The 27,473-nt window shown below is 33.7% G+C and overlaps 2 protein-coding genes across 2 annotated transcripts in view; one reads left to right on the forward strand and one right to left on the reverse strand.

The window, feature by feature from the left end:
* Window positions 1-26,798, reverse strand: part of LOC136816789 (gamma-tubulin complex component 5-like) — a 32,624-nt gene extending 5,826 nt beyond the window's left edge. Inside the window, exons 1-32 of the mRNA XM_067073113.1 lie at window positions 26,696-26,798; window positions 26,401-26,453; window positions 25,675-25,852; window positions 25,074-25,173; window positions 24,793-24,881; window positions 24,428-24,457; window positions 24,106-24,222; window positions 23,654-23,778; window positions 22,358-22,441; window positions 21,524-21,617; window positions 21,098-21,247; window positions 20,892-20,940; window positions 15,686-15,741; window positions 15,314-15,385; window positions 14,791-14,868; window positions 14,290-14,402; window positions 13,858-13,916; window positions 13,265-13,332; window positions 12,665-12,712; window positions 11,839-12,095; window positions 11,315-11,352; window positions 9,489-9,568; window positions 9,214-9,282; window positions 8,679-8,741; window positions 8,339-8,430; window positions 7,873-7,951; window positions 7,501-7,621; window positions 6,729-6,952; window positions 6,137-6,175; window positions 5,869-5,949; window positions 1,230-1,318; window positions 617-717 (exon numbers count right to left, since the gene is read on the reverse strand). Coding sequence (XP_066929214.1) covers window positions 617-717; window positions 1,230-1,318; window positions 5,869-5,949; window positions 6,137-6,175; window positions 6,729-6,952; window positions 7,501-7,621; window positions 7,873-7,951; window positions 8,339-8,430; window positions 8,679-8,741; window positions 9,214-9,282; window positions 9,489-9,568; window positions 11,315-11,352; window positions 11,839-12,095; window positions 12,665-12,712; window positions 13,265-13,332; window positions 13,858-13,916; window positions 14,290-14,402; window positions 14,791-14,868; window positions 15,314-15,385; window positions 15,686-15,741; window positions 20,892-20,940; window positions 21,098-21,247; window positions 21,524-21,617; window positions 22,358-22,441; window positions 23,654-23,778; window positions 24,106-24,222; window positions 24,428-24,457; window positions 24,793-24,881; window positions 25,074-25,173; window positions 25,675-25,852; window positions 26,401-26,453; window positions 26,696-26,773 — 2,974 coding nt within the window. The 5' untranslated portion in view covers window positions 26,774-26,798. The remainder of the gene's footprint in view (window positions 1-616; window positions 718-1,229; window positions 1,319-5,868; window positions 5,950-6,136; window positions 6,176-6,728; window positions 6,953-7,500; window positions 7,622-7,872; window positions 7,952-8,338; window positions 8,431-8,678; window positions 8,742-9,213; window positions 9,283-9,488; window positions 9,569-11,314; window positions 11,353-11,838; window positions 12,096-12,664; window positions 12,713-13,264; window positions 13,333-13,857; window positions 13,917-14,289; window positions 14,403-14,790; window positions 14,869-15,313; window positions 15,386-15,685; window positions 15,742-20,891; window positions 20,941-21,097; window positions 21,248-21,523; window positions 21,618-22,357; window positions 22,442-23,653; window positions 23,779-24,105; window positions 24,223-24,427; window positions 24,458-24,792; window positions 24,882-25,073; window positions 25,174-25,674; window positions 25,853-26,400; window positions 26,454-26,695) is intronic.
* On the forward strand, window positions 2,586-4,173 carry LOC136816791 (uncharacterized). Its single transcript, XM_067073114.1, has 4 exons — window positions 2,586-2,831; window positions 3,202-3,291; window positions 3,661-3,845; window positions 4,036-4,173. The coding sequence occupies exons 1-4, from the start codon at window positions 2,673-2,675 to the stop codon at window positions 4,112-4,114; spliced, it is 513 nt and encodes a 170-aa protein (XP_066929215.1). The 5' UTR covers window positions 2,586-2,672; the 3' UTR covers window positions 4,115-4,173.
* Window positions 26,799-27,473: the final 675 nt, after the last annotated feature.

Consider the following 27,473-nt stretch of genomic DNA (forward strand, 5'->3'; position numbering starts at 1 on the left):
AAGATGTGAGTGAAAATAAACAGATTTAAAGGATCACTTAGCAGTAATTTGGACGCTGAGAGTTTCAAAAATTCCACTTTCGTTTTTCCGCCTCATTCACGAAGCGTTTTAAAAAACGAGGCATTGTGGGTACTTTTTTTAAACTGAATATATTTTTGCTGTCTTACTACAATGAAAACGGAATAGGAAATCATACGTGTATTCCGATAGGAGTAATAACTAATACTTATTTAGGGATAGCCATTAGCGTTAATCCGTTCTAGAAACCCGTTCGGGATCGTTTTACCGAAAACGTAGAAGAATCGGATTTAGAATGAAAAGTCTTATGGACGACATCCGGGAGAAAAATTGTGGAAGGGATTTGAAGGGCCACCAGGGCTGACCAATTAGTGGTAAACGCCCAGCCCAGCTGACACACAACGTTGTTTTAACGTTCAAATAACGTTATTTGGACGTTATGAATGTCACATGGACGTTGTTTTGACGTTGTGTGCCGTCTGGGAGTCTTTTTTAGGTGCTTTCGTATAAAACACTACGTCATGAACATCACGAATAGACACAGGAAAGTCAAAAAAGAGAGAACGTTTATTTGAGCAGACTTACAAAATGTACTTACAATGTGGAAAGGAGCCTCTCTTGGACAAAGTTGTAAAGAATGAATGTAAAAACGATGTGCATCGGAAGAATTCTTTTTCTAACGCCATCAGTTGGTTCACGCTGAAGAAGAAGTAGAGAGTAAAATTTTAATCAGTTTTATAGATACTGTATTACTTCGAATAAACGCCTTTTTTGGATTTTAGGAGGGGTGTTTAATCGCGGGAGCGTTTATTAAAATAATCTTTAGCAAAGGTCACTTTAGTAAAGGGAATGGGAACCTTGTTTTGCCTTTTCGTTATTTTTCAGTTCAAATATGTCATTTTAGAGATGGGTCAAACTTAGTTAAAATACTAATTGAATACAATTATGAACACATATTTACGTTTTCCTCTATATGATTCTCGCTCACTTACAACTAATTGATTCAAATAGGGGCGCTTATTCGAAGTAATACGGAATCTATTCATCGAGATATCACATCTTTTTAAGTTGTACAGGGAGGGGTATAAAGACTCAATATCTATTATCCTCAACACCCAATTAAATTTTTTGGGTTGGGTTGAGTATCTATCTGTTTGAGTGAACGTTGTATTCAGTGAACGTCTTGCCTTGTTAAATTGATTCGAACTTACTTTAATACAGCAACGCTTGATCTCCAAAGTTCTTCCAGCTCAAAAGAAAGATTCAAAATTCGCACGAGAGCATCTTTGGTACGAGCAACCTGAATGGGAAATGAACAGTCGTGAAATTTCGTGTGCGAAAGATATTCCGATATTTTAATTTAAACATAATTTCGATAACGTTAGGACTAGAACTTGCTAAAAATAAATTCTGGACAGAAAGGATAAAAGAGCAACATGCTGAATAGACCTACCTGATGATGAGAATCAGGCAAAAATAGGACAAAAGCAAGAGAGTAAAAAAGTGTAGTGAGCAGCTTGAATAGATTGCCGTGAGTATCACAGCTCAAATTAATATCGAAAATCGGGCTCCAACAATTAAATATTATTACCATTTTATATCACTATGCAAAAAATATCAATCCAATCGCGAGAAAGATCTTTTTCACTCAAAATGACATAGGGAATTTCCCAAAATAAGAAAATCCAATTTTTACGACCAAAAAAAATTTTTCGAAAAAAACTGCTTCAGCCACTTTTTAGAGAAACTGCTTCAGCCACTTTTTAGAGAACCTTGCCCTCGACCTTGCTTTGAAAAGGTGTATTGAAACTTTCTAACAGCAATTTTTTATTGTACAGGCAAGAAATATTCATAGTGAGGTCTGTTAGCACAAAAATACTTCAGATTGTGATAAAAGCATGAAATTTGGCACAGACGATCCTTAAAGAGTCTAAAACTTAATTTTAAACAGTAACACCAAATTGTCCTTCCTGGTCACCTGCCAGATGACGTCATCAGGTGGCTGGGCAAAAATTTATTTTTTTGAAAATATTCAAAATCTGATGGTTTCAGCGGAAAGAAATCTGACGGTTTCAGCGGAAAGAACATGAAATGCTAATGAAAGTTGAGATATAAAACATGCCTTGAAAATCTTCCTATTAAAAGTTATGGAGATTGAAAGTTTAGTGATGACGTCATCATAAGCCTTTCCAGGCAAAACCTAATAATCCCGTAATAACAGAACTAAATGACCAAATTTAGTGTTTTATACATGAATCCATGTATATATATAGGTATCTATTTTCACTTATATTCCGAAGCTTTTTTTTAGTATAGTTTACTTTTCTGGAATCAAAAAGATAACTATTGTTTCATGGAGTGCTGGTTGTAAAAGTGACCAATGATAAGGCAGGCGTATTCAGCTTTCAACAAAGTAGTTTAGAAGCTACGTAGCGTGTTACACTGCTATCAAATTTGACGTCATTTTCTGAAAGATATTACATTTCATTTGACGTCAAATAAAAATTGAGTACTTTTTAAAAGTATTTTGAAAAGCGAATTTCTTATCGAATCCGACCAACCTTTGAGCTAGCTGGTTCAAAGGATCGCATAGAGCGAATAAAGAGAGGGAAAGAAAACTAAAAGTAAATCACTGATAAAATCGATAAAACAATATGAACACATACGAAATAGAGTGTGTCTTTCAAGGTTTCCGCTTGGGACGGACTTTGGGCGAAGGTGCCTATGGGAAAGTTCGGTTGGCAACTTATGTCAATTTGAATGTTCCCGGTGACGCTCTTGCCGCAAAGCTTCGTTCCAAGGGTACAAATAAAGTAAGTTAATTGTTTTCATAATGATTATTAGCTCAACGCAACTGACAGTATAAATAGCCTAGGCTCGCTTACTAAAACCCAACTATCTGCGGATGTAGATAGTTATATTTTTATTACCTCCATGGATCAACGCAACTGACAGTATAAGTAGCTTAGGCTCGCCCAACTATTCGCGGATTTCTGGTTTAATGAAATGTTTGGCTGATCCGATTTAAAGTGTAAGAAATTTCGTGTTCGAAATCAACGTTCCTGAATACCACTAGGATACGGGCTATCGTTGCCAAAAACTAGGCTTTGGCTAACTTTCATCATCTCTAGACATCATTGTTATAAGAAATTCTCAAGTACGGTTTTCTCTATCATTCTTTAGGTGGCCATTAAAATCATGCCACGAAAAAACAAAAACCTTATCCGTAAGGAGTACGAAGCCATGCTTAGAGCGAAGACATCGTCCAATGTCGTAAGTCAATGTCTTTTAATTAGTTTTGTCAAAGGTACGTCAAAGGTACGTTCACTTGTCGAGTGGGAATCAAACTTCAGTCGCCTATGTAGCAACCAAGGTCAATGACTACTAAACCACAAACGCCTCAATAGTTTCAATGAGTTTTAAAACTTGAACAGTTTAACCCTAATCTAGGCAAAGTACGATCATCACCTGATTATATGAAAGACTATGAACGTTTTTACGAGTGGTATTTATAATTTCTAATAATTCAAAAAAATATTAGAGGAATATTATTGACGGCTAAACATACGCCAAAAACGAAAGTTGATTCCGTTAAATTGGTTAGCTTGAAAATCACACTTTATATTCATTCATAATCTCCAGGTTGAAGTTTACACCAGATTTGACGGAAAAAAGAATTCCTACATAGTAATGGAATATTGTCACAATGGTGTTTTAAGCCATTACTTATCATCAGCTCCATTCGTCGAGGAGCAAAAAGCAAAGGAATTGTTCAAAATTCTTGTCAAAGGTGTCAACGAATGTCACCAACTTGGAATTTGTCATCGGTAGGTTGATAATAAAGTTATATTACGATCTTTACCATTTATTTTATTTATTTAGATGTTTCACTCTAATTTAGGATTTTAGACAGTCATTCGGTTTAGACAGCCATTCGATTTATCTCACTAGTTATGATTCCGCCTATCAGATTCTGCTGCGGTCGAAGTTGATGTTAATATTTTCACTTTTTTTCAGCGACTTAAAGATGGAGAACATCTTTGTTGACAAAAATGGCGAATTGAAAATAGCTGGTAAGGTTTTTTATACCAAATAAAACATCCGCATTTTATAACATAACTTTTTGAGAGTTATGTCAACGAAATTGCCCAACTATAACAGTGTATGATTTCAAGAACATTTCTTTCAATTGCAACAGTTTAATGAATGCAATACTTTATACCGTTTCAACTCCGCAATAAACTCACCCTTTTGAGCTTCTTATAGACGTTATTTGAACATCGTTTTGATGCGACATTTTGCAAAATTCTTTTTTGTAATTCTATTTCCTTTGCTTATCAAATTTCTATATTCTATTTCCTTTGGAGTCTCCGAATTCTTTGAAGATAGCCTTGATGGTCTTTTGAGTAGCTACTGTGGGACAGCGTCTTACATGGCACCTGAAATGATTCGAGGTTATCTTGGAGACGGAATCCGCTATGATGGCAATTTGAGTCTGTAAGTTGATTTCAAATTTGACAATTCTATTCTTTTTCGTGTTATTTCTTCTTAGTGGACCATTTTATAAGAATATGAGGCTCGATTTTAACAAAAACCTAAGAACAATTTAAAATATGCCCCTTCTCAGATAATAAGATGATAAAGTAAACGTAATTAGAGGATTTTAAAAACATCAAGTCTGAAAATCATCACAAAACAGAAGAGTTTGAACCAAAAATTACTGGTTCCTATAAAATCTTATTATCTTATCGAAATTTACAATTTTTAGCGGTATCATCCTGTTTGAGCTGCTGACTGGTAAGCGACCATACCCAGCATTTGAATGGAGAATACTGAGCAACTTGATTGAGAAAAAAAGTTTCGCGGGGAGACTACCAGCAGAAGTTTCGTTGTCCCAAGGTAAACACAAACAGTTCTTTTTCTTTCCTTTGAGGCTCGCCTTGATTCTGTAAGGCTACACAAGAAAAACATCAAACAGTTGTAGTATAAATATGCCCGATTGAAACGCCTCTGGAGCGCGTGGGCCACGGCGTTTTTAGTGACCTTCTGGTGATATCTAGTCAACAAGAAAACAAGCGTTTGCCAACACTTTTGAGATTCTAAACAAAATAAAACGTTTGGCTCGGTGTTTTTCGAGTTTTTCCGTGTAAAAGATTGCATTATGAATATCAAGAATTCAGATTCTATAGGCAAAAGTGTTTTAAATGATCAAAAATACATTTTGTTTCATTTTCACTTTAGAATGTCTTCATCTTCTCGGTCGCCTTTTGGAAAAGGATCCAGCGAAAAGAGCATCCTTGCTTGGATGAAGTTTTGACACATCCTTGGTTGACAACGAAAAAACCGAATGAGGAAAAAGTTGCACAAAATCAAGTAGTGCAGACAGCAAAATTAGTTGTAGACGAACAAGTTCCAAGACCGTCTCAAGATGTTCGTGTTAAGAATGGGAAGAACAAGTTACACATCTGTATTATCAATGGACGACAACAAGACATCACTAAAATCTACCCAAACGGCCACCACTTCCAGCCATCCGAGTGGTGGGAATAAGTCCATTAGCAAACCCATTCCATATAATACATAACATCAAAAAATAAAAAAACAAAATACCATCAAAAATTTCGATTTTTTGTTATTATTTGGCCACAATTTCGTCGCCGTTGGGATAATCACAAAAATTTTTAGTTCCATATGGAAATTGACTTTGCTGTCATTCAAATTCTCATTTCAGCTAGGGATCCATTTGGAAAAATGAGGGGTGAGGTCCAAAAAGGACAACTGACATTATACCTAAAATCAAAAGATTTTTCGAAGTAAAAGTCTTTTTCATGTCAGTGCTGAAAGTCAAACCTTTTCGTGTAAGAAGCATCTTTGTCTCAAAGAAAACAAAAACTTTTGATGGAACTCCAGAATCTCGTCCAAATCTCTTGCCTAAAAGAAAACGAAATAATATTGTACACAGTTTAAAATACAAACCATGTTAAGAGTAGATCTGGGCTTGATGGAGAACACGGCAAAACTATTTACAACAAGTAAAATCAATTCTTCGTCGTATGATGCAATAACGTTTCTGTGTAAGTGATATTACTATTAAATCTCAGATAACAAGCATACTCACCGATTCAACACGAAACTCTTGATGGATACTATCGTCGATCTAAGAAACAACAACATACATGAAAGTTCTTCAATAAAGAGGGCGAAGTTCTACAGATCTCTAATTTCTTTATATTTAGTTATCGCATTACTTTGAATAAATACCCCCTTCTTTTAAACGCCCTCTCGAATAAACGCCCTTCCCTGAAGGCAAAATACGGTAGGTTTTACGAAGTTTACGAAGGCCCAATCTTATTAATCATCACTGTAAAAAATGTCGACTGAGTTACCTAACTTTGAAGACAAATCAGTCAACAAGTAACAAACCGTTCCCATTCCTCTGAAAAATTGGGGGGGGGGTAGGAATTATTGTCCCTGGGGTAGCGAAAAATCATCAAAATTTGTCTTATCCGGGGGGTAAATTTGCTCTGTCCGGGGGTAATTTGGCTTGTCTACGGGTAAAACCCGTTGTCCGGGGCCAAAAGTCACTTTTTCTGGGGGTAAATCACTGAAAATTGTTATATCCTCCACCCCCTGCATATTCAATTTTTTTCTGGAGAAGCCCAATGTGTGCTGAGAAAAACTAGAAGATCCATTGGAGAAAACTTTCTCACCCTTGTCATGAGGTAGAAATGGAAACTTCGTACAACATGTAACATCTTCATTCTCAATACTAATATCCTATTCTTCAATTTTTGATGGGCACCACTCAGTATCATATCTTTCAGCACGTGTTGTTTTAAGCCTCTCCTTGTAGTGGATGTTGTCGTGTTGTAGTCAATTCCTTCGTCCTCAGAATCGCTATGGTCTTGCGAATATGAGCCCTGGTATACGAGTTCTAAATGTGTAGATTTTGAACAAGTTAACGGAAGTTCATGTACGGTACATATCAATTCTAGTCATGAAGTAAATTGATTGAGTTTGTCAAGAGATTCTATCCGATAGCCTCACCCTAAGACTCGCTATGACCTTGCGAATCTGAGCACGGGTATACAAGTTCTAAACGTGTAGATTTTGTACAATTTGGCGTACATAACCTATTCAGTCATAAGATAAATTGATTGAGTTTGCCAAGAGATTCTATCCGATAGCCTCACCCTAAGACTCGCTATGACCTTGCGAATCTGAGCACTGGTATACGAGTTCTATATGTGTAGATTTTAAGCAATTTAATAGAAACATGTGAGTGAAGGTGGTACTTGTCCGGTCATCAACGCTAATTGAATTGTTTCATTAGCCTAAAGACCCTTAAGATCATCGCTCTGGTCTTGTGAGTATAAAACTCAATACTGTATATTATGGAAATTTGATTTGGATATTTAAGGAAAACTTTATGAGCAAGACATATCATAAACAGAATTAGAGAAACCAGGTTAGCTTACAAACCTTGAAATCTGAGCTGCTCCAGAACCCATATAGCTCGTTTGACTTTGAATAAGAATCGGAAGACTTCATTATATTTATCTTCAGCATGTTGATCCAGAACAATAGACACTGGCCAAGGAACCTAAGATGGAGAGTAAATATCGCAAAGGTATACATACACTGCACAATATGTTGGCGAGTGTCGGAAATATATTGGTGAGTGTTGGCAATATATTGGTGAGTGTCGGCAATATATTGGCGAGTGTCGTTTTCGTATAGAGTACCTGTTGTTTAGCAGGCACATTTAGGGAATTCGCCATTGAGTGGAAGGTTGACTTAAGAAGTATAGGCTTGTAACCGTTGTTAAGAAGACAGGGTTTTCAATAGTCTTACCTTATAGTGTAGTGACAAACCATCGAATAATTGAGCGTTCGATAGATTGTTTTTGGATGAATAATAATCCACTGTCAGACTATAGGAAATCAAAAATAAAGACTTATGTAGTGCTGCCAATAAAATAAATTTTAATGGGTCCATGTTTCATAAATTTCCAATAACAAATCAATGAAACCTGTTTAATCAAATCAAAACTTGAAATGTTTCTTGAAATTGTTCTTGGGTAAAACACACTTTTGACTATAATATTTCACTATGAAAAAAATATCAGAAAATGGTTGAACTGACTAACATAAAATCTTCAGTGGAGTCTTCATAACTCGAACACACAAGGGGAAGACAAATTTGTTCGAATTGTGGAAGTTTCGAGTTATGGAGGTTTTCAACTCAAAGGATCAATAAATTTGTTCGTTCGAGTTATAGAGGTTCATGTTTTGAAGACTCCAATGTAGACTCTACTTACTTTCCCATAAGTTTTGGATAGTTGACTTGTAGTGCATCTTGGAGTACAATGTTTAAGTAAGACATGTCCCTCCAATATCGACCATGCTTTGCCTGAAAAATATTGTAAAATTATTAACATGCTTCAATAAAAATTTGAGAGGAAGAGAAAATAAAATAGGGGAAAATAGCCGAATCGTCAAATCGATAAACCAGGGGAGAGCTCAAATTCCCACTCCTTCCAATGTCCTGTCCAGTTCATAGATAGCCGAACTGGCTGATCAAAGACTCTCCTAAAGTCTTGGATTACTGGGCTATCCACGTAAAAAAATCAACTCTACCTAAATTTCGTTCGGCCTTACCTTTTCAAAAATGTCTGTGTAAAATTCATACATTTCTCCAGTAGCCTGCATCAAGAAGAAATTCTGTAAATGATAAAAAAAATTTCTTTCAATTAATTGATGAATGATGATTGATAATACGAAAAAAAGAAGATTTGTTTCTTCACGGAGACCTGTCTTGAAAGGAGCAATATTGACATGTTTTCATACTTAATGGAAAGTTTGTAATTATTTGTAGAAGTGTATAGCAACAGCTCACATATTTTAATAAGTCGAATCCCATTAATTCGAGATTCGAGACGATTAGAATCTTTCTATAATTTAAACTAAAATATTGGTCTCCATAGCTAGAAGTAGTCTTAAACGCTCTCTATAATTCAAATCTTTCTCTAATCCGAAGAAAAATCTTAGTCCCTTGAGGATTAGAGAGAGTTATTGACTTTCACTTTTATCTGAGGTGGCTGTCTAACAGACCAAATGATGGGAAGTTTAATTTGACCCAAACCTCTTTGTGGTTAATAGATGTATTTTATCGGATATGGATATAACATCCCACCTTCATTACAGCTAGATGATCAAGGAACTTCATTTCTTTCTTGAAAAGTTCTAATAATACCACGCAAGCCTGTTAAATAATAAAGAGTAAATACAAAGTTTGGAAAATCCAGAGAAGCTTGCACATTAAAAAGCTAAGACAAATTTTAATCGTCGAAAATATAAAACTTTTTGTCAGTGGCAGAAATTGTTCGACTTTTTAGATACTGTTTTGATCTTTGAAACCCTAGTTGCGAAGGATAACACTTGGGATAGCAATTAGAAATGACACGATACCTTTCCATAACGACCAAGAACGACAGGTGATAAACTTTGATCAATAATTCGCTTCATTGGTGGCCTACAGGAACAATCTCCTAATGAAAACAAGCTAGATGCTGAATGGACCTACTTGATGATGAAAGTTAGATAGCAATGCGAGGAGAAAAATGAAAACCATCAGTCAGAAAATATAGCGTTTAGCAAATTTTATCATTGATTGTTGATTGGGGGAGAGGGAAGGGGAGTAGGGAAAAAATAGAAAGCTCCGGTTGCAAAAATCAGTTTTAATGACAACTGAATCATGCTTGATGGTGGGCATTATTATCAATAATGTTTTTGTGTGAAAAAAAAAACAAAAAAATATGAGGAAAAAGTCCAATAAAAATCTGAAAAAACGACAATTTCCGGCATATTTCTGGCATTTTCGGCCGGAAAAAAATTTGCTCAAAAATCCGAATAGGTTATGTTTTGGGCATTGCTAATACGCATCTTTGTGCAAAAAATCAGAAAAAACTATAATGATGAAATCTTGAGAAAGTGCCAAAGAACCGGTTATTCTGGCATATTCCGACATTTTCTGCGGGAAAATCTTTTTTTCGAAAATCGAGCTAATTCACTTTTCGGGAATCACCATTTTGCATCACTGTGCAAAAAATCAGAAAAAACTAAGGATGAAAATTCGAGAAAATGTCAAAAAACCGGTTTTTCCAGCATATTTCCGGCATTTTCGGCCGGAAAAAAATTGTTTTAGAAAATCGGGCTCGGTCACATTTTAGGTATTGTCATTTTGCATCAGTGTGCAAAATTTCATAAAAAAATATAAAGTACAGCTCGAGAAATTCAAGAAATACTGTCTTTCCGGCGAAAATAGGTTGTTCCGGCGATTTATAAATAGTTCCAGCTTCAAAAATCAATTTTATTGAAAATTAAAATATACTTGATGGTGGGCATTGCTATTAATAATGTTTTTGAATGAAAAAACACCCAATTATAAGGAAAAAGTCCAATGAAATCCAGAAAAACGGCGATTTCCGGCATTTTCGGTAGGAAAAAAATTACTCTCAAAAATCGGACTCGACCATGCTTTAAGCATTGTTAATACGCATCTTTGAGCAAAAAATCAGAAAAAACTAATGATAAAATCTCGAGAAAATGCCAAAAAAACAGTTTTTCCGGCATATTTCCGGTATTTTTGGCCGGAAATTTTTTTTTTTCGAAAATCGGGCTCCGTCACATTTTGGGCATTGCCATTTTGCAACTTTGTGCCAAAAATCAGAAAAAACTAATGATCCAATTTCGAGACAAGCTGGTAACAGACGGACGGACGGACGGACGGACAAAGGTTAAATTAAAGGACCTCCGAGGTAGGTCCAATAAAAAGGGGAAAAAGAAATTTAACAAAAATGAGTTGTTTCATGGGTGGCCTACAGGAACAATTCTCTGTTCAATAATTAGGTTTTTGAGATTAAAATATTAAGTATTCAAGTCATACATTGGGCATAAATTATGAAGATTACTTAATGTAAAGATGCTTTTTTCGGGAACACTGCATATCGTAACAATGTAACATAGCGTCAGCCTGGTTTTAAAGTTTTCAGCTTCGTGAGCTTTAATTTGAGTAATTGAAGCCAACCATTAAGATGAAGTATTCAGCCCCCACGTTAAATGATGAGATTTCAGCTCCCCCCCCCAAAGTACATTAGGTCCCCCCAAATATTTGAAACACCTTAAGCACCCACCCTTTTTTGGCTTTTTGGAGGGTGCAACCCCCCCCCAACTAGCAGGGGGGGCTGAAGCTATGCTGTAACCAGGATGATAAAAAAGTAAATTGATGGACTTACTTAGTAGAATAGCAAGGTCTTGAATCTCTTCTTTTCCACTAAAAAGCAGACAATCAAATAAATCAATCGATTTTAATGTTTATTTCATGAAAGGGGTGTGAATGAAGCTATTTTATTGGCTAATTTAGAGACTAACTTTGTTTCTAACTAACAAATAAACTTTGTCCAAGAATAATAAAGAGCTGTAACATGTTGACGTATTCTAAAAAAGTAAGCGAGTTTTATCCAACTACAGTGGACTCGAACACGCACGGGGAACATAAATTTGTTCGAGTTTAGGAAATTTTGGGTTAAAGAGTAAGGTTATGGTTATAAGGGAATAGAAAACTTGTTCGAGTTAAGGAGACATTCGAGTTATAGAGGTTCGAGTTAAAGAGATAACACTGTATCACGAAGTGTAGAAAATGAGGGATTCTCCTTACTCATACTTTACTCTCATTCTCAAATTGCACTCAATAATTTCTTAAGTTTTACTTTAAGCCCTAATTGGAGGTAAATAATCTCGTTAAAAGCTTGTCAATTACCTTTCGACAGCGATTTGTTCTTTGTTCGTTTTCATTCTTTGATAAACATTATTAAACATGATGTGAAAATTGGCTCTCAACAACGGATCGATACCACTGTCAGAAATATATTCCGATACGGCGTCTCCAGGTATATGATCGGTACTATCAAGTGCATGGGTGTGGCGGTAACGTTCGTTCGATTTTTGGATGTTGATTTTCAAACTGCGTTTAAATTCTTCATATAAGGAGTCGGTAGCAACGACAGTCGAGGTGAACTAAAAGATGAGTTATAAATTTACCTTAAAAATAAGTAACTAGAAAGTTACTCCAAATGTAAATGCATCTTGTATCTCTTCCAAATTCAAAGCAAGAAAGAAGAATGACACGTGATGTTAAAAGTTGGCTTTCTAGTCATCATTAGGACGAAAAAAGTTAATTATACATGCATCAATTTTGAGTAAAGCTAAGGCTACACTGATAGTTTTTTTCAGGCGGCTGCAATGCAATTAGCGTTGCGTTGCAAGCGCGCGAGAAATTGCAAAATGTAGCACGTCAATTTTTTCTGCAATTGCTCTGCAACGCAATAAAAATATTGCAGAGCAAATTGCAAGTGTCTGCAACAAAATCAGTTTGAACTGATTTTGTTGCAGAAGAATCTGCAATTTTCTTGACGATGTATCTGACATTCCAATCTTATTACGTCATTCGAACGTAGGACCTTCGAAAATCGAATGTTTTTGATAAAATCGAATGTTTTTGATAAAATCGAATGTTTTTGATAAAATCGAATGTTTTTGATAAAATCTTCATTTATGTTTTAAACTATAGGCTGTTAAAGGATTACCTCGACAAATTCTTCCAAAAGACCAAGCGACTTTCCAGAAACTAAAATCTAAACAAAAAGAGAAAATAATTTAAACTTAATTTCAGGTACTATTATTTTGTTCTTCTACCACTTCTTTCCCATCTCTAGAGGGAACATTAAGTATATTTCATCGTTCCAAAAAGTTTTAACAGTACAGTAGCCTGTCTCTTCCTATCTTTGGATTTTCAGTTTGATTTCTAAAAGAAAAGGTTTAGCCATCACAAAAACCAATAAAGGGTAGAGGTAAAGAATATAAAGGGGAGGTTAGTAACAAAGGAAAGGTAGATTTTAAAAGAGAAGGGTAAATGACTTTTAAAAACAATTTGTAGCAGAGCTCTCAAATCTTTCAAAAGATTTTTCTATATTTAGCAAAAAACTTCTTTAGAGCCACTTTAAGCTTTAAAAGGTTAAAAGATTGGTGTTAGTGGTAAATTCTGGCCTTCATATGCTAAATCCAATAAATAAAGGTATCGTCGGGGAGGGGTAAGTTCTGTTAAAAGGGAGTAATCGAGAAGCGATGAGTGGCTCTAAAAGGGGGGTACAGGCCTCCTCTTGAGTATTATGTTCAGCTAGATTTACCTGTTTTTGAAGTTTCTCAAGGAATCTGGGTACAAGTTTACTTGATTTTCCATCAGTGGATCTATTTTCTAAAATGAAAGACAGCCGTGAAGATCTTTTTTGGCATTGGCGAATAGTGATGTCATAGATATCATAGATTAAAATCCAATCCTTAAACAGTGGCGACATACATGTTTTTTTGCACTTATCGTTGCACTTATAAGCATATCTAGGCTCAGATATGGGGAAAAATTAAGCATATGGCAAGCATTACTTGAGCCTACGAAAAATGTTTTTTTTCCTGATTTTGGCTTTTTTTGGCTGGAATTTTACGGATTTACAGTATTTCCCTAAATTTATGCTTTAGATTTAAGCATCCCCTCAAGCATTTTTCAGCCTTATTAAGCTTTCGACCTAAGCATCTCTGAGCCTGTTTTCGGATTTTTGTATGCTTATAAAAAAAAACATGTGTGAATTATCTTATAAAATTTACATATTTTACTTAACTATATTACTTTACTTTTATGGCAAATAAACAAAATGTTATCATATTATTATGAAGAAATTTTTAAAAATCGTCTAAGAGAACAAAACTTGATACTCAAATTTGATACCTCTTATTAAGAATAGTTCATGCCAATACCGCGTTTCACCTTGAACTTGATTTTGAGTCCTAAAATAAAAATATCATAATATATCAGTTATTCAAAATAAATTGATAGTATATAAAATGTCAGTATGCATGTTCTAGTAGACAACCGGGTAAGCTGTGCGCCGGTAGACATCGCTCTTTAAATATTCGAGCTTAAATCCTAATTAGTGAGCTTGGTTTTAAACACCATTACTTGGAACTAGACCAGAGCTTTAATGTTGCTAATAAAGTATGTAAGTTTGCGTCCGCAGTCGAGGCTGTCTTCCTGAAGGTAAGGGAGGGTGTCACTACTTTCATTTTCCACTTATATCGAGTACCATTTTTCCTTTGATATCACCCAACTGGAAGTTGATCCTAAGCCAAATTCTGTGTTTAATCCTTTTCAATAGACTACCTGTAAATCATAAATTCTTCATCTCTTGGTAACTGCCCAGTGGCCATCCAACACCCAACATCTTCCAAGTACGGTCGACAGACGTCAAGAAACATTGGTAGCACTAACATCATCTGAGAATGAAGATGGTAAGATAAGGTCACGATTAAAAAATGGAATGTGGATCAAGTCTTTTTTTTAATTAGTTCCAATAAAATTTAAAATCGAATTTTAGCTTTTGATAGAGTTTGAAAAAGTTTGGTTTTTTTTTTGGTTGAAAAAATAATTTTGAGTGAAAATTTTGAAAGAAATTTAAAAATAAAGGTGAAAAACGAAGAAGAAAAAATAAACTTCAGGTAGAGTAAATAATAACAATGCTCAAAAATCAAAACTTCAAGTCTTTATTAGTTGCAAAATTAGCCCTAGCAAGTAATTTATGCGTGCTGTTGGTCCAGAAGAAAGAAAACAGAACATAATTTAAATTAAGGCAAATTCTAATTGGGCAGGAATAATTTGGCAAACCTTTTCAGTACCAGAATCACCCATATTGTCAAGAGTACAAACAAAATCATAAAATACGTCCAAAAAATGAACAACTCGCTGAAAAAAAAGAAAAGAAAAGAAAGAGAGTGTATTATAAGACTGATTGGGATAGAACATCTTACTTGAAATTACATCATAAATTTAAAGACTGCCAGCATTTGAAATTCTGATATTGGTATTGTTTATCATCTATAGAACCTCAAAAACTTTTGTAGTTATCAAGTTGATCAAGGTTTACATTTTTTTGTCCTTTTTCATCATAACCAACCCACACATTTCTGTAAAGCCCGAAGGGCTGGATGACATACCATAAGCCTTTCCAAGCAATAAAAAAGGTGAATATCGCAAAAAACATTGCTGAGCTATTGTTTTTGAAAACAAGCAAATTGCTGAAATTCTTTTACAATGTCACGTGACACTTTTCAACCAAAGCACTCTATATAGCCTTTCAGGCTTTACAGAAATCTGTGGACCAACCTACAAATTGTGAAAAGAATTATACCTCTGTCACAGTGAAATACTTTTCATGTCCCTCTACAACAGCATGGTTGTATATCTTGTAGATGAAATTGACCTGCAATTAAGAAGTGTAAATAAGAAGGAGTACATTGTTATGTGAATTTAATGTATGTTTTTATTTCATGTTAAAACGTAAATGTAAAAAATTCTACTTTGTTAATCTGAGAAACACTATTTCAAACAGTCAAAACGGTCTAGTCTTTTCATCTTTCAAAAAAAAAATTGATAGAGATTTAGGCAGAGTAATGTTTTTAGTATAATCAAGTTTTTTTTGGGCCACCCGGTAGTTTTATACGCTAAGTAAGATGAAAACCCTTTATTGTAGGGTTTTTTAATTAAGCTATTTTTACTTTACCTTTGAGATATCATCAGCAAGATCATCTTTTAGAGTTAACAGGGTTGTCGCATTGTCTAAGAGAAATAAACAATGTTATAGCGTAGTAAAAAATGTGACCGTTATTTGTGACCCTCCAAGCGATATCAAAGACACGAAATTGTTACCGGCAAAGAAGCGGTAACATTATTGCCGGCAAATTGGCGTATAATTTACCGATCTTGCCGATCTTGTTTAAATCATCACCGGCAAATTACCGGCAAATTACCGCTCAATGGTAGACCGGCAATCTGCCGGCTAAATTGCCGATCTTCAGCGCGACTTCAGATTTTTGACAGCGGCAAAATATCGGCACGAGCTGATTGCGTCACTTATTTCGGCTGCCGTGAGAATAGTTTGCCTTGTCTCACGAAAAGTAGCCATTTTAGACATCTATGCATCCATGTATCTATGTATCTACATATCTACGCATCCATGCATCTATGTATCTATGTATCTATGTATCTACATATCAATGTATCTATGTATCTATGTATCTAAATATCCATGTATCTATGTATCTATGTATCTATATATCTACATATCTACGCATCCATGTATCTATGTATCTATGTATCTACGCATCCATGTATCTATATATCAACGCATCTATGTATCCATGTATCTATGTATCTATGTATCTATGCATCCATGTATCCATGTATCTATGTATCTATGCATCCATGTATCTATGTATCTATGTATCTACGCATCCATGTATCTATGTATCTATGTATCTATGTATCTACGCATCCATGTATATATGTATCTATATATCTACGCATCCATGTATGTATGTATCTAAATATCCATGTATCTACGCATCCATGTATCTATGTATCTACATATCTACACATCTACACATCTATGTATCCACGTATCTATGTATCTATATATCTACTCCACATGTACATGTAGCGATGCATCGATCTATGCTCTATGCGCATCCATGTATCTATGTATCTATATATCCATCCATATCTATGTATCTATGTATCTATCAATCCATGTATCTATGTATATCCATGTATCCATGTATCTATGTATCTATGTATCTACGCATCCATGTATCTATATATCTATATCTATGTATCTACGCTATCCATATGTATCTATGTATCTACATCCACGTATCTATCTATGTATCTATGTATCTATCTATCTACATCTCTATGTATCTACATATCCACGTAGCCACGTATCTATTATCTATCTATGTATATATATCATATATCTACATGTATCCATGTATCTATATATCTACGTATCTACGCATCCACGTATCTATGTATCTATGTATCTACATATCTACGCATCCATGTATCTATATATCTACATATCTACACATCTATGTATCTACATATCCACGTATCTATGTATCTATATATCTACATATCCATGTATCTATGTATCTAGGTATCTACGCATCCATGTATCTATGTATCTATATATCTACGCATCCATGTATCCATGTATCTATGTATCTATATAATATACATATCCATGTATCTATATATCTACGTATCTACGCATCCACGTATCTATGTATCTATGTATCTACATATCTACGCATCCATGTATCTATATATCTACATATCTACACATCTATGTATCTACATATCCACGTATCTATGCATCTACATATCTACGCATCCATGTATCTATGTATCTATGTATCTACGCATCCATGTATCTATGTATCTATATATCTACGCATCCATGTATCCATGTATCTATGTATCCATGTATCTATGTATCTACGCATCCATGTATCTATGTATCCATGTATCTATGTATCCATATAGATACATATCCATGTATCTATGTATGTATGTATCTACATATCTACGCATCCATGTATCAATGTATCTATGTATCTACGCATCCATGTATCTATGTATCTATGTATCTATATATCTACATATCCATGTATCAATATATCTATGTATCTATATATCTGCATATCTACGCATCCATGTATCTATGTATCTACATATCTACACATCCATGTATCCATGTATCTATGTATCTACGCATCTATGTATTATGCATTATGTATCTATGTATCTATATATCTACGCATCTAGTAGATACATGGATGCGTAGATATGTAGATACATAGATACATGGATACATAGATACATGGATGCTTAGATATGTAGATACATAGATACATGGATACATGGATGCGTAGATATGTAGATACATAGATACATGAATACATAGATACATGGATGCGTAGATACATAGATACATAGATACATGGATGCGTAGATATATAGCATGATAATATACATAGCGATATATAGATATATAGATACATGGATATGTAGATATATAGATACATAGATACATAGATACATAGATACATAGATATATAGATAGATATGTAGATACATAGATACATAGATACATGGATGCGTAGATATGTAGATACATAGATACATAGATACATAGATACATAGATACATAGATACATAGATACATAGATACATGGATGCGTAGATATGTAGATACATAGATACATGGATACATAGATACATGGATGCGTGGATATGTAGATACATAGATACATGGATACATAGATACATGGATGCGTAGATATGTAGATACATAGATACATGGATACATGGATGCGTAGATATGTAGATACATAGATACATGAATACATAGATACATGGATGCGTAGATACATAGATACATAGATACATAGATACATGGATGCGTAGATATATAGATACATAGATACATAGATATATGGATGCGTAGATATGTAGATACATAGATACATGGATGCGTAGATATTTAGATACATAGATACATGGATGCGTAGATATGTAGATATGTAGATACATGGATGCGTAGATGCAATATACATAGATACATGGATGCGTAGATATGTATATACATAGATACATGGATGCGTAGATACATAGATACATAGATACATGGATGCGTAGATATATAGATACATAGATACATAGATACATGGATGCGTAGATATGTAGATACATAGATACATGGACGCGTAGATATGTATATACATAGATACATGGATGCGTAGATATGTAGATACATAGATACATAGATACGTGGGTATGTAGATACATAGATACATGGATACATAGATACATGGATGCGTAGATATGTAGATACATAGATACCATGGATACATAGATACATGGATACATGGATGCGTAGATATGTAGATACATACATAGATACATGGATTATGCAGATAGATACATGGCTGATCTGGATAGATATGATATGTAGATACATAGATACATAGATACATGGATGCGATAGATACATGTAGATACAGGTAGATATAGATACATGAGATATGTACATAGATACCTGGATGCGTAGATACATGGATAGATACATAGATACATAGATACCGGATGCGTAGATATGTAGATACATAGATACATAGATGATAGATACGGATACATAGATACATGGTAGATACATACATAGATACATAGATACATAGATACATAGGATGCGTAGATACATACATAGATACATAGATAGATACATGGATACATAGATACATGGATGCGTAGATATGTAGATACATAGATACATGGATACATAGATACATGGATGCGTAGATATGTAGATACATAGATACATGGATACATAGATACATGGATGCGTAGATATGTAGATACATAGATAGGATACATAGATACATAGATACATGGATGCGTAGATATGTAGATACATAGATACATGGACATAGATATACATAGATACATGGTGCGTAGATACATAGATACATAGATAGATATATAGATACATGGATATGTAGATATATAGATACATAGATACATAGATACATATGGATGCGTAGATATGTAGATACATAGATACATCAGATAGGATGCGTAGATAGGATGTAGATACATGGATGCGTATGATAGAACATAGATACATGGATGCGTAGATATGTAGATACATGGATACATGGATGCGTAGATATGTAGATACATAGATACATGAATACATAGATACATGGATGCGTAGATAAATAGATACATAGATACATGGATGCGTAGATATATAGATACATAGATACATAGATATATGGATGCGTAGATATTTAGATACATAGATACATGGATGCGTAGATATGTAGATATGTAGATACATGGATGCGTAGATGCATAGATACATAGATACATGGATGCGTAGATATGTAGATACATAGATACATGGATGCGTAGATATATAGATACATAGATACATAGATACATGGATGCGTAGATATATAGATACATAGATACACAGATACGTAGATATATAGATACATGGATATGTAGATATATAGATACATAGATACATAGATACATGGATGCGTAGATATGTAGATACATAGATACATGGATGCGTAGATATGTAGATACATAGATACATGGATGCGTAGATATGTAGATACATAGATACACAGATACGTGGATATGTAGATACATAGTTATATAGGAATATAGGAATATGTACCATATATTGATTACGTAATGTTAGAATGTTTTTATTCTTCGTCTACCGGCATCCATAAGGCCGGCAAATTGTCGGCAAATTGTCGGCAAATTACCGGTATCAAACACCCTTCTAAAAATAGACGTCACGGCTGGTCACCCAACCGCAAGTTCCCGCCTATAGGTTTAAGAAAGAAAAAATTGCTTGATTTCGTGAACCGATAAATTACCGGCTTAATTCTATGAGTGAGCGGACGATTATCTACTATTGCCGGCAAATTGGCGGATCATTTTCCGATGTTTGCCGGAAAGATTTTCATGTACTTAAAATCGCTTGGAGGATCACATTTGACATTATTTGGTTGCTTTCAGTGTTGAACCATTTGGTTTAAAGCTCTGAAAGGCCAACAAATAGATCTTTTACTTTTCCTAGAAAATAACAGATGCAGCCTCAAGATGTGTTGTGCTAATTATGACAATGGATCGAATATTTGATTCTGATGAGTGGTGCATATTATATATATCTTGTACAAGAAAAAATGTTTCTTCTTTTTGTTTCCTATCTAAGTATCTCGAGTTCCTTACTATGTGAATAAAAATATTAATAAAAATGTTGAGCACATGTTATTGGATGGCAAAGAGCTTAGGTTTAAGTGAAAATTCAATTCCTCAAAACACATTTACAAACTTATTTGAATAACCTTTTTCCATGAGCGTTTTCTCTAGGTCGATTAAAGTTTCTCTTCGATTCTAAAAAATAATAAAAATAATGAGAAAGTTTTGAATTACTAATGATGTACTGCAAAGTAATCCCAACTCACAATTCTTTGACAAGATCAGGCTTTTTTAACAGTCAAAAAAAAATGATGTAGAAAAAGCTAAATTCAAAAAATGGAAATTAGCTTACAGATAAGTATTTGGATATAGTGTATCCAAAGGCTTGAATAGTTTTCGGTATTTCTGAATATTTCTGTGCACAAAGTTCAGTGAAACGTTTCAATAACACAACTTTTGTCCCAACTTCTGTGAAACTTGTTAAGAATTTACTCAGCGTTTCCTAAAGAATGGTGAAAACAATCAATCAAAACAATCCTTTTAACATTGGAATCAATTATAATCATCTTGAAGAAGGCAATGAGAACAAACATCGATAAATTTTTATTTTTATGTAAAAGAAAACAAATTAGAACTAAGACTCTAAAAGACCACACCCCTTTTCAGCTGAGTCAAGTGTTTAAGTTTTATTGTCCTGAATGTCTTTGAATTTTGGTCATTTTCAGACAGGTCTTGAGACTTGAAGGTCCTAACCAACAACCTGATGGAGTATACCTACCTTTGTCAAATGTGTTATAACAATGTCTTCATTCACATCATATTTAGTTCCAGTGAATTTATAAACATGCAGATTTTCAAGTCCTAACAGCATCCTATGAAATGAAAAGTTGCATAAGCTTTTACCTTAAAATGTTCAAAATAAAAATCACACAAATGGTAATTACTGTCTTCCTTTAGCAGCCCAATTTGTTTTGGAAAATTAGGAGTTGAAATGCTTGTAGAGAAAAGTCAAAGTATAACACTGTATGAACCTAAGTCAATAAGCCTGCTTAAAGAGTAATTTTTAAAAATATAGGCATGTGATCAATCACACTCCCAAAATTAAAATCTGAAATTTTGCTAATTTAGACATGCGATAAGGCGTACTATCCACCTTATTTAAAAGTAAAGTCTAAATTTAAGGTGTATGGTTAATCAAACTCCTCGGAGATTTTAGATGCATGCAGAGACATGAATGCATGCTAACACACAACTCAAATGATTCAGCCCGTTTAAAGTATTGCTGAGAAGGTATTTGGATTTTGTAAACTTTCTATCATGTGAATTCATACTAAAACAAAATGATTTGAATTCAATACAATACAATAATATTCATAATTTAAATAACATTTTAATGGTCATTCTGTATATATTTTTCGTGTAAACAATATTTCGACCTGCTTGGTGCAGGTCTTCGTCAGGTCTAAACAATACAAACGGTTGAAGGCGCTACCTTGACTTTTTTGACGTCAAAAAAGTCAATGTAGTGTCTTCTCCCTAATGTGCGAGAGCATTGGCTTCCAAAACCTAGATGTCACATACTGACCATCGTCTAAATTAATAATATTCATACCAAACTGTTTCTCTGACCAATATTTTTTCAGACAGCAGTTGAGGGTCATTAGATACTTTGGTGAATTGATTCTTGTAAAGTTCCCTGTGAGAGATACAAGTAAAAATTATAATAATGGGTTCTTTGTTTGGTTTTCGGAACAGGGGGGGTCGGTACTAAAATTTCAGACATCATGACATTTAGTGACGTGGTGGTACTGCAAAAAAGCTCAAAAATAATTTTAGTACCATGTGTACTAAAATACCAAAAAGGTGGTCCCTTAAAGAAATATTTGAAAAATCTTAGTATTTGTTCTAAAATCAGCCAAAATGGAGCATTTTTTTAACAATTTTGGAAAAAATTTGATTTTTTTTTCAGGAATTTTCGAAACAATCTTTCAAAATTTTTCCAATTTTTTAAATATTTTTTTTAAAATATTTTTATGTACAGTTTAGCACAGTTTAGTAATAAAATTATATCATTTCGCAGATTGATGCGCTAAATTCGACTAGGTTTGTAACAATGACCCCATTTTGGTAAATTTAAACTCGTAAAAGGGCAAAAAATGGGTGGTATCTATGTTAAATTGCTCAAAATAATTTTAGTACATGTGTACTAAAATAACATTTTCGAAAAATAGGTGGTGGTATGCAAGAAATTCTTGAAAATCCTTTTAGTACTCATATATGTCTGACATTTTAGTACCGACCCCCCCCCTGGTCGGAATAGATTCAATCATAGGAAAATCTCTTTAAAAGTATAATTTTTCAAAAACATATCAGTTTTAACGATATGTAAGCATTTATCCTTTTTGACATTGAGTTAGCTTTGTAGGTACCACTGTCTCTGAGCTCGCATATTTGAGCTGCAATCCTTTTTTACCTAAGAGGGGGGCTCCATAGCACATGCAATCTTACAACTAATTTCTACTTATTGTAAAAGTTCTAAGTTCAGCGGGCGATTAATCACTATAGCCTGCTAATTTGAAATTAACAATATAATAGGTTCTTAAAAAGGAAATTGAAATTTTTTTAGAATTTTCCATTGCCTTTAAAAATTTTATTCAAAAGCTCAACTTTGTTTTGACTACTAAAACACATAAAAGTGGCAAAAACTGGAGAAAAACAGGTTTAAACTCCTTATTAGTGAAAAAGTATTGGAAAGTCGAGTGACTCTTATGATTAATCTGGAATGTATATATCTTTTTCTGGCAATTTTGGAAAAATAGACCCTCAGATCATTTTAGAAGTTTGATAATGCGTACTATCCACCACTGTATTCTTTTCAAGAAATAGTATGAATCTCTGAGAAGCTTACCAATTATTGCACATCTGATTGTTAGAGTTGATGTATTTCATTCCTTGTACATGAAAAGGAAAAGTTGACTTTTCACTCTCTATCCAATATGCTGGGACCACTTTTTCTCTTAACCAATCTTTCTCCTGAAACAAATTAAAAATTCAAATCCAAAGCAAAACAACAATATAGAATGCCTTGAACAAAAGAGATACTTTGCCTTCGATAAACAAAAACAAATTTCTAAAGACAATTTCCAATCAGCCGACATATTCTAAACATAGATATGTTTCATTTCAAACAAACCAAAAACTCCATAAGAAATTTAAGATTGTTTCTAAAGGATAGACAATCTTGAAAAAATATTTTGACTGACCGTTGATCATTCTACATTGGAGGACTATTAATCTTTAATTATCAGTAACATTTAACTTAAGAGTAACCAAAAGGTTTAAATAATAAATATTGCCTACCTCGACATATTGATTGACTTCAGTAAACTTTTTTAGTTGTTTTTGTATTTCAGAAACCTCATCATACAAATGTTGAGCTTCATCATCTTCAGCACTGTCTTCATCTTCAGAAAGTTGCTGTGGAAAAATCAAACCAACAATCTAGATATCTAAGTCAAGCAAGTTTATCTCCATTTACAAGTTAATACTACTTTAAGAATTTGGATACGATAAAATATCATTTCTACAATGAGAAACATACATACTGACTGTAAAATATTGACCCAAATCCCAGACTGTAATTTAGGGGTTTGATATAAAAAAATCTTACAAAAGCACTCACCCAGATTTCATTGTCACTATCATAAAGGTCCTGAAAAAAAGGGTCAAAAAAGGTCTAAAAACAAAGAGATTTCATGAAGTAGTACAGTTCACCAAGAAGAGAGAAAGTAATAATACCAAATCAAATAGACCTCGTACATTCAGTAAATATCATAACATAAACTAAGTCATGAGCAACGCTTACCTTGTTTTCAAAATATTGCTATGGTAATTGGTAGTTAACTTTATTCAAAAAGTAACACTTGACACCTTGAGATTTGATCACCTTGGTAATTGTTTCAAATGAGGCAGTCGTTGTACTTAAAATAATTCATGAAAAGGCCTATTGCACATAAAAAGAAAATCAGAATCTAATGTGGTTATTACATCTTCTAGGTCTGAGTCAATGTTGGCACCAATTTCCAATGGTTCTTCTCCCAAAAGAAGATATTTGGTCCAATTAAATGTATTTTCCTCTGAAAAAAAAAAGCTTAAAAATGTTACTATGGCTTAAGAAAAAATACCACAAAGAACTATGACCTGGGCACTAGCATTTAAAAAGATTTGAGTCTTAAAACTGATGGTTAACTTGCTACAAGGTCTACATATTCTTTTTATTGTTGTTTATCTTGCATTTACAGAATATAAAAAGAAAAAAATATTATTACCTTTGACAGGCTTTGGTTCTTCTTTAGGTTTAAACTCACAGTTGAGAGGGTTATTGGAGAGCTTCATCAAAAATGCCAATAATGCATAATGTGCATCTGTCTAAAGGAAGAAAAGGTTGATCTGTCAACAATCTTGAGAATCCAGATTGGAAAAGCTTTCAAAAAATGAGGAAATTAAGTCTGTTTTTACCCAATGTTGGCTGTCGCAAATGGTTTTGAAAATCCTAGTGCAACAGAAAGAAAAGTTTTGTGGCATTTCGTTATTGCAAAGTTTTCTGTAGGAAAAACACCATTCATTGATACAGGGTGTCCCAGAAAAAAAGTCCCCATCTTTGAAGTGAATTTTCTCGAGTTCTCTGATTTTTAAAGAATCAAATCTTTTGCAATAAAAGGGATGGTAAAGGGTAAACTTAAATTTTGAGGGATAATTAATTGTAAAATTTGGCAAACTAGATCAAAAGTTATAGTCTAAATTCAAAAACACTATTTTTTAAAAAAGAATAGAGTATCAAATTTATTTTCAAGACAAAGATACATTACTGTATCGCATGATAATTCACTTCAAAGAGGGGGGACTTTTTCTGGGACACCTGATACATACCTGAACTTCTCTGTTATCTTTCTCATCGATTTCAAGAAGAGGTAGATTTATAAACTCTTCTACTTTCTTTTCTAAATAGTCTGCTTTTTTATCGAAGGAGTTTACTCTAAACTTTGAACAAAGTCCAGTTAACGATCTTGAGACATCCAAAGAATTCACATCAAGAAATCTGTTGAATCTAAAAAATTGAAGAATTGTTTGAATTACAAAAGCTGACACAAGTAGAATGAAGAATGGCGTTCTATCATATAAAACAATCCTGAACCTTTGAGTCTGCCTGATTTCAGATTATTCGGATCAAATCTCTAGAATAGCATATCATATCTTAAAAAGGCAGGGTAGCATCCAATCAAAACCGAAGATAACTGGATGTTAAAAAAGCAAGAAAATTTATGATTAGGCTGGACATAAAAATGTTGGTTTGCCGTCAGCCAACCGACTCTTCGCTAAACTTGCCGACCTAAAGATTTTTTATTGCCATTTTGACAAAGATAATTTTTTTCTTCAAAAATTACAAAATGTAAACTAAAATTCCATGAATGACCAAAATAAAAAAATATTCCGACCAACCGACCCACCTTCAAAATCTAGGGTCGGGTGACGGCAAATCAATAATTTTTTAAGTCCAGCCTTAGATCAAAAGTTATAACTGTTTTTCTAAAAAGCCAAGAACATGTTAAAACAGGGAAAATGATTGTAGCTAAAAGTTTTATTTTAAAATAATACCTGAAATTTGACATGACATATTCCATTGATATCTTGAAATTTTCACTCTTTCTCTGGAATGTAAAAAAAAAGAATTTCAAACAGTTGAAACTATTCATTCAATCTGGTACACTACTACAATCTGTACTACAAATTGAAAAAGATGACAACCCAAAGAACCCAAAGAACCTAAAGAAACCTAACCCCTTCCCCTAACATAATGAAACTTTCTTTAATTTTAAGAAGGTGAAAGATCTTTATTATAACAAAAGTTTACATTTGAAAGGAAAATACATCATTACTCCAAATTCAATACCTCGATTTGTAGGATATGCATTATAAGTTCACCAGCAAGTATGTCAACTGCTCCTTTCTTTAGTGAAATTGGCGCCATTCCAAAAAATTATTATTCTTTTATCTGAAACAGGAAATCAAATTTTCAAACACTTTATAAAAAACATGTTTCCCCTCTCCAGGTATTAGGGAACAAAACAAAAACTGATAATTTCAAATTTTGAACCTCATAAAATGGTAGAACCAGTTGGTATTTTAAGTGAACAATGAAAAACTAAAGGGTTCTAACTGAATAAACAGATTGTCATTGGTTAAAATTTTGCGAATTTAAAAGCCTTGTGATTCTTATAAAAAGAATTCTTATTGAAAAACTGTGTACATGAAAAACAAGAAACACTTCTTATAAAGTTGAGTTTTGGCTCAGTTTATTTACATTACCCAAAAAATAGGCAGCAACAAAATTCACTTGTAAACTGCTTTAATAGCTGTTAAGGGTTGATCGGTGTATCAAAAAAAGTTTTCAAGAAAAGTAAGAGGTCTAGGCAACATTCCACTCTAATATTTCTTATATTTCATTTCACCATGAAACAACAATAAATCAAGAATTTCAAATTGTCTCATTCATATATTACAAAATTGTTTTGGTTAAAAGTTTATCCTAGTCTCAATACATTTAAAGTTTCAATGTTTTTCAAGTTAAGAATGCACCACCCCTTGAGTTTTTGGGCTTTCTTTTTTCTTCTTTGCAAAAACAGAAGTCAGGAAAATTGATCCACACAGAGTTTAAGGGACCATTCAAA

Source organism: Clytia hemisphaerica, unplaced genomic scaffold (genome assembly GCF_902728285.1).
Source record: "Clytia hemisphaerica strain Z4C2 unplaced genomic scaffold, Clytia hemisphaerica genome assembly, whole genome shotgun sequence".
Taxonomy (NCBI): domain Eukaryota; kingdom Metazoa; phylum Cnidaria; class Hydrozoa; order Leptothecata; family Clytiidae; genus Clytia; species Clytia hemisphaerica.

What these genes read in the sequence shown, in the direction of transcription:
- LOC136816791 (XM_067073114.1), top strand. Translation starts at nt 2,673, where the DNA reads ATGAACACATACGAAATAGAGTGTGTCTTTCAAGGTTTCCGCTTGGGA. An exon ending in GTTCCAAGGGTACAAATAAA is followed by an intron (nt 2,832 to 3,201) that starts GTAAGTTAATTG and finishes ATCATTCTTTAG; the next exon opens with GTGGCCATTAAAATCATGCC. An exon ending in CGAAGACATCGTCCAATGTC is followed by an intron (nt 3,292 to 3,660) that starts GTAAGTCAATGT and finishes CATAATCTCCAG; the next exon opens with GTTGAAGTTTACACCAGATT.